Source organism: Mustela nivalis (genome assembly GCF_964662115.1).
Source record: "Mustela nivalis genome assembly, chromosome: 1".
NCBI lineage: Eukaryota > Metazoa > Chordata > Mammalia > Carnivora > Mustelidae > Mustela > Mustela nivalis.
This window is the reverse complement of record NC_139020.1, coordinates 100,416,587-100,431,532: the sequence shown is the minus strand read 5'-3', so window position 1 is coordinate 100,431,532 and position 14,946 is coordinate 100,416,587. Positions and strand designations below refer to the sequence as shown.

General features: G+C 42.1%; 1 protein-coding gene across 1 annotated transcript in view; it reads right to left on the bottom strand.

Annotated features, from left to right (window-relative positions):
- The window catches only part of USP13 (ubiquitin specific peptidase 13), a 112,076-nt gene that overhangs the window by 57,697 nt on the left and 39,433 nt on the right, over positions 1-14,946 (bottom strand). Inside the window, exons 4-6 of the mRNA XM_082744387.1 lie at positions 13,871-13,992; positions 7,900-8,042; positions 5,921-6,105 (exon numbers count right to left, since the gene is read on the bottom strand). Of these exons, the coding sequence (XP_082600513.1) occupies positions 5,921-6,105; positions 7,900-8,042; positions 13,871-13,992 (450 nt within the window). The remainder of the gene's footprint in view (positions 1-5,920; positions 6,106-7,899; positions 8,043-13,870; positions 13,993-14,946) is intronic.

Sequence of the window (14,946 nt, the reverse complement as noted above, 5' to 3'; positions counted from 1 at the left end):
AAGGGAGAGTCAAAAACCCCAATTTCTTCACTCCTAAATTGGAAAAACAAAATCTATTACAGGGAAAATAGATATCAAGATAGCAGGGGCTCCTGGGTGTCTCAGTCAGTTGAGTGTCCCATCCTTGGTTTTGGCTCAGGTCATGATCTCGGTGGTGGGACTGGGCCCCATGTTGGGCTCCACAGTGGGTGTGAAGTCTGTTTGAAATTCTCTCTTCCTCTGCCCCTCCCACTTATGTTCTCTCTCTCTCTCTCTCTAGAATAAGTAAATAAGGGCACCTGGATGGCTAAGTCAGTTAAATGTCTACCTTCAGCTCAGGTCATTATCCTGGGGTCCCTGGATCAAGTCCTGCATCAGGCTCCCTGCTCAGGAGGGAGTCTGTTTCTCCCTCTCCCTCTGCCCCTTCCCCTGCTCCTGCTCTCTCTTTCTCTCTCTCCCCCAACTAAATAAATAAAATATTTTTTAAAAATAAAATAAAATAAGTAATTTTTTAAAAAGAAAAAATAGCAATTCTTGGGGACACTAAAAGATAGATTGTCCAATGATTTTCCTCCTCTTTAGAATAGCACCAGGAGGAAAAAAGAAATACACACACATACACACACAACCTATGGTGATCTTCTGACCCAAACCCAGATCTGTGGAGACTCACTGCCACCAAAGGAAGTTAGTCTTTCTATTATTAATAGATTAGATGTTGTATAGCTTTCTTGGCTGTCCCTCTTTCTCCAGGGGCCCATTTTAACTTGTAGATAGGCAGCCTTCATTTATAGTCTTTCTTTAGTATAATTCAGGGCTCTCAAAAGCAAAACAAAAGACAAAATCCCCAGCCCAATTAAGAAAAATTAAGAATTTCTTAAGAAATTAAGAAAAAGTTTAAATGCTAAAACCACCAACAAAAATCTTTAATAACTTGAAAGAAATACATAAATAATATTTTTTAATTTATAGCAAGTGACAAAAAAAATACCACTCAGATACTGACTAAATGTGAAAATAACATTCCCTAGGCACTTTAACTTCGGTTCTTATTAACGAGTGAAATAGTTTTGAAGACTTAAGACTTTAAGCCTCTAATTATTTGAGCTTCATTAGAAAATAACAAAGTTGCCAGAGCTGAACAGTTGGCATTGGCCTAGGATTTTGAAATAAGTGAAAACCACACAACACTCTATAATTCTTAATTTATTAGACTCATGCCATATTGAGAAATTAATGTTTCCTCCCTCCAGTCATTAACTGCTCCAAAGATGTGACATGATTTGGTCAGACACACAGTTATTTTTTTTACTCCAATGACAACAGTTGAATGAGTAACATACAAGAAATCTAAAAATGAACTGTGATCCTCAAATTTGGCAAGGATGAAGAACTTACAAATGACATGTAGTCACAGAAAAAAAAATGTGAAGTGGACTCAAGAAAGAGCACCATAAGATGCTACTGAGCTGGTACAGGGGCCCCTAGGGCCAGGCAGTTTCACAGATGCTGTGGGCATCTCCAGAAGCTTCTCCCGCAATCACCAAGGCACTTAGGCTTCTTCTTAGGTAACCTAGTTTCACAACAGAAGAGCAAAACACCCTCTCCTATCTCTGTTCCTCCTCACTCCCTTCCTACCAAGAACCTCATCCTTGCTTTTGCCAAATCAATGTCTCCTCCCACAGAGGAAAGTTTTTATTTGTTTGTTTGTCTCGCGATCTGTTTCTTGGTTTGTTTGTCACTGTGCTCATGGAGACCCGGAATGGAATTTGATATGGGGGCCATTTTTATGACCCAGGCCACCACCATGACCTCACCTAGGTGGTCCAGACTTCTTGGAAGAACCAATTCTAAGTTGCAACCTCAAGGTAAGTAGGAGGTCCTCACCGAACAGGTATATCCTTACTGGGGAGAAGGAAACCGGGATGATCAGATCACATTACCATTAAATAGTTGAGTCCACAACCTGCTTGGATTCCATGTTCACTAAGCGGTACTCTAAATATAAGTCAGCTCCCTGCAGGAAAGGAATGTACTGGTCAAGCCAACATCAACATCCCATTTACAGGCAGTTGTGGTTCTCACTATAACCTAAAAAATAAACACTTTCTCTCTTGCGAGTTGAATTAGCCTCAGTGAGCTGAGCAAATATGGAAATGAGACCGTTGGCACTGGTATCTTCACCAGGAGGTGGCCACCCGCCCCTGGACAGAGGGCACCCTGCGCTCCTGTGCCTCAATCTCCACCAGGCTCATCCTCAGACATTAAGGGAAACTACAGGCATGTTTTCATAAACTTATTTGGCTTTAAAACAAATGAGTTATAGCTAGCCATCTATTAAACAGACTTTAAAAAAGTAAAATAAAATTGATGTATCCCATAAACTAATATGGTAATTAGACTGAAAATAATCATTAAAACCAACTCTGCACAAGACAAGCAGAAATCAAATCCGGATCTTTCTTCAAAAAGTGAAAATTATTTCAGGTAAATGAATTCCAAGAACCCTCATCACAGGCTAGATGATCTACATTGCTGTTGGTTTTACACCTTCTATGATCAAAACAGGATTTATTCAAAAATCTCAATTATATAAGGAAAAGTTTTTGTTTTTTGTTTTTTTTTTTTTTTTTTTTAGTTCTCCCTCCTCTACAAACAAACAAGCAAAACAAACCAAAAAAAAAAAAAAAAACCTTAACTATAGCTGATAATGAATTAATATTCTTAGCAGCTGAAGAGTTTTTTATTTTAATCAAGAAGGAACACCTACACATAAGCCTACTAGAAAATCAACCTAAGAAATTCAAAAATAGAACTACAAACTGGCCAAAAATACTATGAAAAATGTTCATTCTCACTAGTAAAGCAAATGAAACCAAGATACCAGAATAGCGAAGGTTTTTAAAAACAACAAATACCCAAAGTTGTCAAAGATTTGCTGAAATGGGTATTCTCATACACTGTTAATGGGAATGTAAATTACTGTAACTGCTTAAAAGAGAAATTCAGCAATTGATAATTTATTTTTTTATTGTGCTATGTTAGTCACCATATGGTACATTATTAGTTTTTGATGTAGTGTTCCATGATTCATTGTTTGTGTATAACACCCAGTGCTCCATGCAATCTGTGCCCCCCTTAATACCCATCATCGGGCTAACTCATCCCCCCACTTCCCTCCCCTCTAAAACCCTCTGTTTGTTTCCTAAAGTCCATAGTCCCTCATGGTTCATCTGGCAACTGAAAATTTAAAAGGTTCAACCCTTTGTTCAGAAAAACTGATCTTAAATATATTGTCAGACAAACATCCAAAGATTTCCATATATACAAGGATGCTCATCAGAAGAGCAAAAAAATTATAACAACTAACAGGAGAAAAATTAAATGATTTATGGAACTATCATGGGATACTAAAGAGTATTTAATAACATGGAAAATATGTATATGCATGTATATTTAATGTTAAGTAGAAGAAAACAAGGAATAGAACTTTACACAGTGTGATTCCATTTTTGTAAAAATGTGGGGCAGGGGCAGTCTGGGTGGTTGTATAAGAATTGACCAAGGCCAATTCCTAAATCAGGAAACAAAACTGAAAGGAAATATCCAAATTGTGAGAAGTGATTTGACAAATGATATTACTGGTGATTTTTATTTATATCTCTAAATTTTTCTGTTTTCTTAATATGTTACACTGAATATCGGCTCCTTGTGTAATCAAGGGGCAAAAATAACACGTTCCTTCCTCGAGCTGAAAGGAAAAAAACTTTAGATGAAAAAAAGAAAAAAGTCTAAATCATAGTTTGAAAATTAGTTTCATGCTCGAAAGAAAGCTTCTGGAAAATTAAAGACATGTAGAGAACAGAATTAACCCTTGCCTTTATTATTTGCATACATTTAAATGTAATCTAATTATTTAAATACTTACATACCAGTCTGTTTATTTAACAAAAATATTCATGCCTACCACGTGTAAGATTTTACATGGAACCTAAAGATGAGTGAGACATAGCTCTCTGCCTTCAAACAACCGAAATTTTAAAACCAAACCATGTATACAAATACAAATGTAGTCTTAGGTTGTTCTGGGAACTGGACTTCTAATAATTGGTCTTATCAAACCACTACAAAAACCAAAACAGAAAGGAGATACGTGCAGGGCACATGGGTAGTGCAGTCAGGCGACCGACTCTTGGTTTCCACTCAGGTTGTGAATCTCAGGGTCATGGGATCAAGCCCTGCATCTGGTTCCATACTCAGGGTAGAGTCTGCTTGGGATTCTCTCTCCTCCTCCCTCTGCCTGCACCTCACCTCGCACCCCACAACCACATGGTCACAAACACATGCGCACATGCTCCCTCTCTCTCTCTAAATGAATATATCTTAAAACACACACACACATTCAAATGATTCCCACCCCTACAATGCTACCGACTAGAACTCCTATATTACAAACCCTTCCCTCTGTAGCCTTAGGATGGCTGCCTGGTACAGCATTCAACATAACGACCTGTAAGCAACTTGCTGTAACCCTCAACCCAGCAGCATGTCCCGACTTTTCCTCCTCCGATCGTGGTACTCATAGGGTTCACCCTGGACTGGGCGGAGGGCTATCCTCTTGCCGCTACTTTTCTCTAAGGAGCTCAAAATCAGCCCACTAACTCCAGAAACAGGAAGATTATCCAAAATGTGAGTCAAGAGAATCTTTACGGGGCGCCTGGGTGGCTCAGTGGGTTAAGCTGCTGCCTTCGGCTCAGGTCATAATCTCGGGGTCCTGGGATCGAGTCCCGCATCGGGCTCTCTCTGCTCAGCAGGGAGCCTGCTTCCTCCTCTCTCTCTGCCTGCCTCTCTGCCTACTTGTAATCTCTCTCTGTCGAATAAATAAATAAAATCTTAAAAAAAAAGAGAGAGAGAGAATATTTACGTGGACAAACGGTCAGCCCTCAATTACAAAATAGACGAAAAACAAAACCAGTTTGGTGGAAAGGCATGGTAGACAAGAAGTGTGCCATCGTTAGAGAAACATCCTAGCCAATTAACTCTAAAACAGGCTAATTCAGTCCGAGAAAGAGAACAGAAGAAAAGAAGAATGTCTTGGTACGTCTCCTAAAAAAAAATCATCTGACCTTAGAATAAAGAAAAAATAAAGATTAAAACTTGGAAAGATGAAGGAGACTGACCTAAGGTGTTGGTATAGATCTATGTTTACTTGATAAATGTTTTTAATGATGCTTAGATGATAGATTTTTATGGCCCTTGCTCAGCATTTAAGTTTCTCATTATTGATCCTGGTATTATTTCCCTTTTCCATCACAAAATGGTAGATGGAAAGAATTGTGCAAACATGGCCAAAAATTAACATTTGAGAGCATATGGTGTGAGAACATAAAGAAAAAGAACGAATTCTGAAGCTGGCAGTACAAGTAGGAACCAAGGCTAGTCCTTGGCCACCAGCCACTGTCAAGGACTCTGACACACAATATCCTTTAAAATCCCCCTGCTTTATGACTCCATTTCTAAAATGATGCTAACTCCCATCATGAATTCTAGGGCTTCCCTCTACTGTTTTAATGCTGGACTTGATTATCCCTGCTCATTTCACAAGTCCTGGTTCCTACCCCTCTGTCCTCTTAGCCAAGAGATATACAGAAAGACAGTAATAACAGGTAACAGTAGCAACCTACTCGTATTAAGGCCTTACTGTGTGCACTGGGCTAAATGCTTTTGGTGCCTCAACAGACCTATGAAGGAGCTACCACAATCGTCTTCCAGATGCGGAACGTGAGGCGGAGAAGGATTTGAAGACTCGCCAGTAGGAGGCAGAATCAGGATTCAGACCTGAGCTGCATCCAGAGCCTACACCCTCCAACCAGGAATGAAGGCACCATTTCAGTTAAGAGGAGCCACCACAAGTTCCCAAAGCCAATAAAGGCACACTCACCTGCCCCATCAGGAGTAATGGTTCCCAGCTTCACAGCCAGAGGATAGCCCATGTCTCTGTAATGCTCCAACGCATGGCCGTTGCCTCCAGAGCTGTCAAAGAACCACTTCCCACACAGCACGGAGCCATCGGTCAGATTCAACCAGAGGTTTTCCCGCAGGTCACACCTGGCACACTTCCAACCACTGAAAAGTCAGAGAAGAGCAGTTAGGATCACTGGAACTCGAGGTATAGCTAGAAAACTAACATCCAAGGGGCACCTGGGTGGCTCAGTGGGTTAAGCCTCTGACTTCAGCTCAGGTCATAATCTCAAGGTCCTGAGATCGAGCCCCCCATGGGGCTCTCTGCTCAGCAAGGAGCCTGCTTCCTCCTCTCTCTCTGCCTGCCTCTCTGCCTACTTGTGATCTCTGTCAAATAAATAAATAAATTCTTTTCAAAAAAAGCCTCAGGTTTAAAAAAAAAAAAAAGAAAGAAAGAAAGAAAGAAAACAAATATCCAAGAGAATGGAAGGTCTCGAGCTGGGGGTTGCAGGCAGCAGTGAGTAAAACAATGGAAACCGCCGCTTCCTTCCCTCCTTCACCCTTCAGAATGTTAGTGTCGCCACTAACCAATCAGTACACTGCCTGCCTCCACGAGGCTCTTCTACTTTAGAAAACTGACACAGTGGGGGCGCCTGGGTGGTTCAGATGGTTAGGCGTCTGCCTTCGGCTCAGGTCATGATCCCAGAGTCCTGGAATGAAGCCCACATGGAGCCTCGAGCTCATCCGGGAGCCTTTTTCTCCCCCTGCCTCTCTCTTGCTCTCACTTTCTCTCAAGTAAATAAATAATCTTTCTAAAGAAAAAAAAAAAAAATGACCAAGCAAATAATCTTAAAAAAACACAGAACCTACAGTCAGGAGGTGAGGTCGTTTCCTTCAAATTCCTACATGAGGGACAGTGGAGCTCAAATAAGTCAAAAACATGCAGGATCCCACATGCATAAACACCTAAAGTTCTAAAGCATTAACCACACCTAGTAAAGCTCATTTAAACAAAATCCTGCTACACAGCAGATCTGAACGAAGTAGAAAAAATGTCAACTTCACTGAAGTTTAGTGTCAGGTACATGCCAAGTACCCTACAGAAGTCTGATCATCTAATTCTACTTAACACCCTTCAGAATCAGTATCCCCAGCCACGTTGTCAAAGGGAGAAACTGAGGCCCAGAAGTAGGCTGCCTTCCCCTACGACCACACAGAACGTGAAGGCAGCACAGTCAGGGTTTCACAAGACAAGAGCACCCGCCTCTGTCCACACAACAGACCTAACAGGAGATGCTAATATGCCCAAAGAGTATTCCAGCCACAAGCGTGACAACCAAATGTTGTCACAAATGTAAATGTTGGGTTCCCCTAGAAGCAGAGTCTGAAACAAAGGTCTGAATGTAAATGGCTCGTATAGGAGGTGATCCCAGGAAGAAATGGAGGGAAGGAAGACTGGAAAGGGCAGGAAGCCAGTCCAGGTATGTCAACAAGCAGATGACCACCATGGGAAACTCGGACTCCATATAGTTGGGAGCTCCAGGAGGCCGCCGCTCGAGGAGTCAGGGTCCAGGATATTCATCCATCCACACCAGTCACCGGTTGAGGGCTGTTCCAGGAGGACAGGAGGGAGCATTAACTCCGTGGCATTTCTCATTGTCCCATGCACAGGCCTACCTGGCCTCAGCAGGCAGAGAAAGCCCTCAAGCAAAGAGCACCTTCAAGCGGGTGCTTGCTGCTGAGAGCCGAGGGCTGGGGACTGAGCTCAGCAGTATGGACTGGCCATGCTCAGCCTCTACAAAGGTACAGATCTTTTTAGAAAGAATTTTGAGCTTAGTTTTAATCAGCGGCATCTGGTAAAAATATACATAACTGCCAGTTCAGAGAAGAGGTAAAAACATAAATATTCCTTTGGCCAGTTTTAAGGGGTGAAGTTCCATTTCGCTATCTGACACTCACCTTGGAGGAATCCTGACTCCATTGTCCAACTGGGTAAGATTATTGGCATATTTGGATACTGGCAATTCATTTTCCCATGTGTCTGGGTCCTGCTTTCTATATGGAGATTTTGAGCTGAGAACCGCATCACAAGCAATTGTTACCTGTAATACAAACCCAGATGTGATGTGTAAAAACAGCTTGAGAGAAAAGCAACTTCTAGAAAGCAAGTTTAAAAGTTTATTATTATTATTAATAAATACAGCCTGATTCAAAAAAATTCAGACAGCAGTGACCATAAGAGCAAGATCCCAGTTAGCAGATTCCAGGACTTTCTCCATAAATCCAGCTCAATTTTGTCCCTAACCTGGACTGTGTAGTATTGACAAGGATCGAAGATAGCAAGGAACCTAATCCAGTTTGTAAAGCCAAGCACAGGAGTCAGATTTAACTACTTCTTAGCAAGCACAGTGAAAAGTATTCGGTGAAGGATTTACAAGACTGAAATTAGCTACAGAAATGCCTAGGATTTACCCAAGTGAGTGTTTTCCTCTAACAAATATACACCCAGATATCCAATATCCTCAACTCATCACACAACAGCATGTGGTCAAGGGCATTTGAGTGGAATGCAAGCAGCATGGCTCCATTTCTTAATCTGGTGCAAATGTGACCTTGGACAGAGACATGCCTAGGTGTCTCTGGCCAGATCAGTCAACATCATGAGCAAATCTGTGATGTCCAGCTTGGCACCAACTGAACACAGGGGAAGGGGGTGCAAATTCTCTGCTTTCTCCTAAACCCAATTAATCCAGCACTTATGCCTATCGCTACATTTGCTATTTGCCTAATGCTGTAACAACTATTCCTAACTGTCTTTAAAATCATATTCTGGTGGGAATGTAAAATGGGGCAGTGACTTTGGCAAACAGTTTGGCAGTTCCACAAATAGTTAAACTGAGCAATTCAACTCCTAGGTATATATTCAAGAAAAATGAAAACATGTGTCCATGCCAAACTTACACAAATCTTCATAGAAGCATTATTTAAAATACCCAGAAAGAAGAAACTACCCTGATGCCCACTAACGACAAATGGATAAATAAAATGTCGTATGTCCACACAATGAAATGTTATTCAGCAATAAGAAGGAATGAAGGCCTGATCCATGCTACAACATGAATGAATCTTGAAAATACATGCTAGGGGCGCCTGGGTGGCTCAGTGGCTTAAGCCTCTACCTTCATCTCGAGTCATGATCTCAGGATCCTGGGATGGAGCCCTGCATTTGGGCTTTCTGCTCAGCAGGGAGCCCGCTTCCTCCTCTCTCTCTCTCTCTCTCTCTCTCTGCCTACTTGTGATCTCTATCTGTCAAATAAATAAATAAAATCTTAAAAAAAAAAAAAAAGAATCCACTGGGATGGAAAATACTTCATTCCAAAAAAAAGAAAATACATGCTAAGTAAAAAAAAGTAAAAAAGGCCAACCACCAAGATGTACATATGTTGTATGATTCCATTTATATGCAATGTCTGGAACAGGCAAATCCAACGAGACAGAAAGTAGATTAGTGATGGCCAGAGGCTGGGAGGGATGACAGCTGGAGGGGTGATGAGAGTATTCCACAGGAGATAATGGCCATGGATGTCCAACTCCAAACACAAGAAAAGCCACTGGATGGTTTAAAAAGGTTTTTAAACCAAGGTTTGTATTCTACCTCACTAACCCCCCACACAATTAGCTGAATTTCATGCAGAGTGATTTCCCCCTGGGTAGCCCTAGAACTCTTTAAGAGACAGTGAGGGCTGCTCCCTCAGTTTCCTTCCCTGCCCACCCAACCCCTGAGCAACTCCTCTCACTGCTACATCAAGAAGCTATTCGGAACCTTTCTCTTCTCAACTTCCGTCACACTCGTTTGGCCCCTGCCGCTAACACAGCTCACTCAGACAGCCACAGAGCAGCCTCCCACGGTTCCTTTCCCCCACACCCGCCCTCTCCACTACACGGCAGCCAGACTGGTCTGCTGGGAATATCAGATCCTCTCCTGCTCCTGCTTAAAATTCTCCATGCTACTACCGATGGATGACACGGAGCAAGGCACCATCAGGAGTAAGGAAGAGGGCTCCACCCTCAAAAAACGTTATACTCCATGACACGCCAAATATCCATAAATATATCTAACCTTTTTAAAAAGAGAGTCCCACTCACCTCTCACCAAAACCACTTTTATACAATTAGCCTTTCTTTTCAATTATCAAAATTCATCTCCCACTTCCTTCCAGGAATGCCGCTGGAAAACAGGGTTCAGGTCACCTCAAATCCTTCCTGATGCTCCAGGTTTGGGCTACCTGAACCATTCCGTGCTGCCTTAGCACTTGGGCTGCACATCCTAAGCTTTTCAGTCTGGTCTGTTATTACAATCTCTTGGTTGCTACAACGACTGTCTCAATCCCTTCCCTGTCCTCCTCTGAATCTTCTCCACGATGCACAAAAACGTTGATCAAGATATGAATACAACAGGGGCGCCTGGGTGGCTCAGTGGGTTAAAGCCTCTGCCTTCAGCTCAGGTCAAGATCCCAGGGTCCTAGGATCGAGCCCCACATTGGGCTCTCTGCTCAGCAGGGAGCTGCTTCCCCCTCTCTCTCTGCCTGCCTCTCTGCCTACTTGTGATCTCTGTCTGTCAAATAAATAAATAAAATCTTAAAAAAAAAAAAGATTTAAATACAATATTCTCTCTTTTCTTTGAAGAACATGTTGGTGACACTCAACAAAATTTCCTCAAACTTCCAGGCCACGACCAAACACTGATCTAGTGTTTTCAGCTGAAACTGCTTAGCAGCCCTTCGTATGGATCACAGCTGAAGATCAGGATCTGTTATCCTATAATTAGGCCATGAATTATCTTTCCCTGGATTGGTTGTCTTGAGCGAAGAGAAAAAAAACTTGGTACTAGTCCTGGCTCCATCCCAGGCCTCACAGTCCTCAAATTCAGTAGTGTTCTGGAATGGACTCAAACTGGCTCACAGAACTGATGGTTAAATTTTTTAAAATTCTGCAAGATGGTTGTGAAACACAGACATTGTTGAAAATCAAATTATAAAAACACAATCAGGTAAAATACTTATTTTTTTTTAAAGTAACAGACATTCAAAACTCTTCTCTTCCTGTTCTACTGTATCTTACGATTTTCGGTGTGTTCTTGAGGTTATTTACATGTACATTATGTGACCGGTGGGAATTTCATACAATGGGGTGCTGCTACACACTCTCTTTTCAACCCTGTTTCCGGAGACCTCCTGTTAGCCTGAAATCAGCCATGGTGGGAATATTTACACCATGGAAATCATCAAACGTTACAAAGCGAGCCTTTCCCCCCAGGGAGCTAGATGCTAAATATTTACAAGCAGTTTCTGAAGTCTAAAATGAGGCACTGGATTTCAGGCGACAAGATCCCTACTGAGCTCCAAATGCTGTCTCTGCGAACTTCACATCACTGAGAGGTGGTTTAACCTTCTGGTAGACTCCACAATGTTCCTATCTGAAACAGAATTTTTTCTGAGCTGAGACACTCAAAAGATGAAGGAAGAGTCATCTGGTTGGGTGATTTTCAGCTCAATAATTTTTGTTATTCAAGAGCTTAAAAAAAAAAATTTGCGGGACACCTGGGTGGCTCAGTGGGTTAAGCCTCCGCCTTCGGCTCAGGGCTCTCTGCTCGGCGGGGAGCCTGCTTCCCTCTCTCTCTCTTTCTCTCTCTGCCTACCTCTCTGCCTACTTGTGATCTCTCTCTCTGTCAAATAAATAAATAAAATATTAAAAAAAAAAAAAAAGTTTGCCTTTGGCTCAGGTCATGATCCCAGGGTCCTGGGATCAAGCCCCAGTTGGAGCTCCTTGCTCAGTCGGGAGTCTTTTCCCACTCCCCCTGCTAGTCTCTAGCTCACTCTGGTGCGCTCTCTCTCTCTCACTCTCTCTCTCTCTCACACATACATACACACTTGCTCTCTCTCTCTCTCTCTCAAATAAATAAATAAATAAAATCTTTCAAAGCTTCAAACGAGAATATCAAACACCAAAAAATGTAGCAGAAGCACAAAAAGATAGGAACTAGCACCTGTTACATAAATAAATCCCATCAGCTACTGTCAGATAAACCCAGACTTTTCTTTCAATCGCTCCCACCCTAGCTTTCAAATAATGCTCCCTCTCCTTTTTAGAAAATGTTTACGTTATTTCTTGATTCTAGAAGACACTATATTAAAAATTATAACATATATTCTTGGGATTCAGATTTCTATGACCCTTCACCTTTACTTAAATAAAAGTATTCACACTTCGAATTATATTCTGAATATAGGATTAATGAAAAAACACTTAAAGGCTCCTTCACTAAATTTTTCACATAAAGACTTTTCCTTCATAAGTGAGTGAGAGAAAAATCATTTCTCATGATCTTTATTCATTGTGTGCTTCTTGATCTCTTTTCTGACGGCAGACGTAAGAGTTACATGAAATGAGGGCAGATAGTAAGAACTCTCAGTATCGTGCAGATACAAGGTTTAGAATATAATTTCAGGTAATGGGACGAGGTAAGACCATTTGACCCACTCATATATTTTATCCTTGGTAACAGCCACATGAGTCAACACAGGGAACTGGAGAAAGGAAAGGTAATTTAATTCTCTATGCACTGCTGAACACTGTGCACTTAGCACTAAAAAGGGTATGTCACATCTAGTAATTAGAGGAAAGAGGTACAGTAGCTAAATCAACAACATTTTCATTTCTATGGTCTTCTATTTAGGTAGAAAGTAGGTCAGGGGCAGAAGAGGTGGAATGGTAGAAACCTGGTCTCTAATGACATGGGAACCCCAAGCACAAACACCCCCTCCCTCCCCGTACTGGCAGAGGCAAGTGAGCAGGTGGCCGTAAATACAAAGTCACACAATGTCCTGAAGATTCCCAGACCTAAACACCTGGCTTTTGTTCTGGGGGAGTGCCAGGAGAGAAGAAGTGAGCTAGCATGTGTAAACTCCATGGACCCTGACCTCCCTGCTCCCCAGGTGTTTGCAGAGAGGGAAGGAAGGAAAGAAAGGGAAGAGAACAAAGGAGAGAAGATGGGGTGGTAGAGATAACATAGGAAAGGAGGAAAGAACAGGAAAAACGCTTGGCGTCCTTGCAGGAGCTCCATGCCTCCTTATGGGCTCCAAGTACAACAAACACAACGTGGCTTCCTCACACCACCCCTGCGGCCCCCAGCTTCGTGCTGTTCAGGAAGGTGAATGTTGCACCACAAAAAACAAGGGCAGGGAAGAGAAAGGGAAAAAATTCACCACGAAATCTAAACGCCAAAACCTAGAAAGTAGCCTTAGCCTTCATGAGGAACAAAACTTTCAAGGAGTCTCACATTACGCTCCCGCAGACCTGTGATTTGTAAGCGTTTGGTTATTTTTATAGTCGTGTTGCTGTTGCTTCAGCAGAGAAATCCTTATTTTTCCCAAACAAAATCTCACGTGGAAGGCTAACACGCAGAAGAGATAAAAATATAGCCATTCCTCTGATCAGAAAACACCCCTCTCCAACGAGCCCTGTACATCTCAGGGGCACAGTGTGAAAATCTACACAACAGACTGTGAATTACGGTGGCAAGAAACCAGATCACCAAGGATGGGGGGAGGGGCAGCCTGCCGTGGGGAGAGGGGGGAGGCCAGGTCACAGGGGAGAGACCAGCCCAATGTTTATACACTTAGAGGCCCACAGAGCAATGGAAATACCTTGCAGCAGAGGGTATCTGGCCAAACGCTACTAAAACCTCACCCTGCAAGACCCTTTCACAGAGAAGAAGCTACACGAACATGTTTGTGCTCATTCTTCTCCTCTTTGCTCATTCAACCTGTCTCCCCCGCCCCCCCGCCGCGTGCACACACACTACACACGCACACACACCTGACACAGAGAGTCACGCGCATCTAGCTAGCAGCCGTGCACACTCACTGACCAGGGCTGGTAACTCCTCAATATTTGGTAGTGCTATTTCATAGTGGTCTGGGAATATAACAAGTTTGGCTTCGTCTTCATATTCATAATCGTCGCTATTTAAATCGTCATCAGTATCTAGATCTGAGGAAAAAACAAAAACAAAGAACAAGAAGTGAAGAGAGAACATTCTACACCAAGGCAGCACTCACTGGGAAAGCCAGAAATAACAAACAAGAGCAGGACATTTATGATGACCTCCTCTGACGACCCAAACCAGGAGTAAAAGGCCGACCATCTTTCCTAAGTTAGAAATACCTATTAATAAGTGACAGATGTATAAAGACTGAGACCTACCATACAGCTTTGCAATAAAATAGACACGTGTGCTAGATATTCAATTTGTAAAGACTTTTAAAGGTATGAATTGTTCATTATGATCTGTTGGGTACCTGGCTCCTGATTGCGTAAGAATGGATTGGGATGTTTTTCACAACACTGTAATCTGGAAGATAGTACAAACCAATTCAATTCCAGCTCCAAAAGTTAACATAACTTTGAGCAAGCCACAAAGTCTCTAATCCTTAGTTTTCTTATTTGTAGAATGAAGATAATAGCTCCTATCTCACAAAGTTTATATGAGGGATAAATAAGAAATTGTAGACAAGGGACCTGGCACATAATAACTAGTCAATAAGTGACAGCTATTATTTAAAAGTGAAATCTCTATTTCCCTCTCTGTGTCTCTGTCTCTCCCTCCCCATCCCCCTCCAGGAGTTATTAAGATATTGTAGGGGATGGAAGAACCCCCTAATATAGTAGTCCTGTTGTCCTCAGGCTGTACAGAATTTTCAGTAACAGAACTGAGCTCCTCTAGCCTGCTATGTTATCAAGTCATCACCTGCTTGCTTGGCTAATCTCTGGTGAAGGTTAAGTGAAGGCTCAAGGAAATGTCTTGTCACAATATTTACATGGACATTTCATCCTTACATTCACATGGATGCCAGCATCCCAGATCAGGTTTGTATATTTAGATGTTTGGAACTATGGTGACAGGGAGCTACTGAACCTTATTCCACTCACATCACACATTAAGCA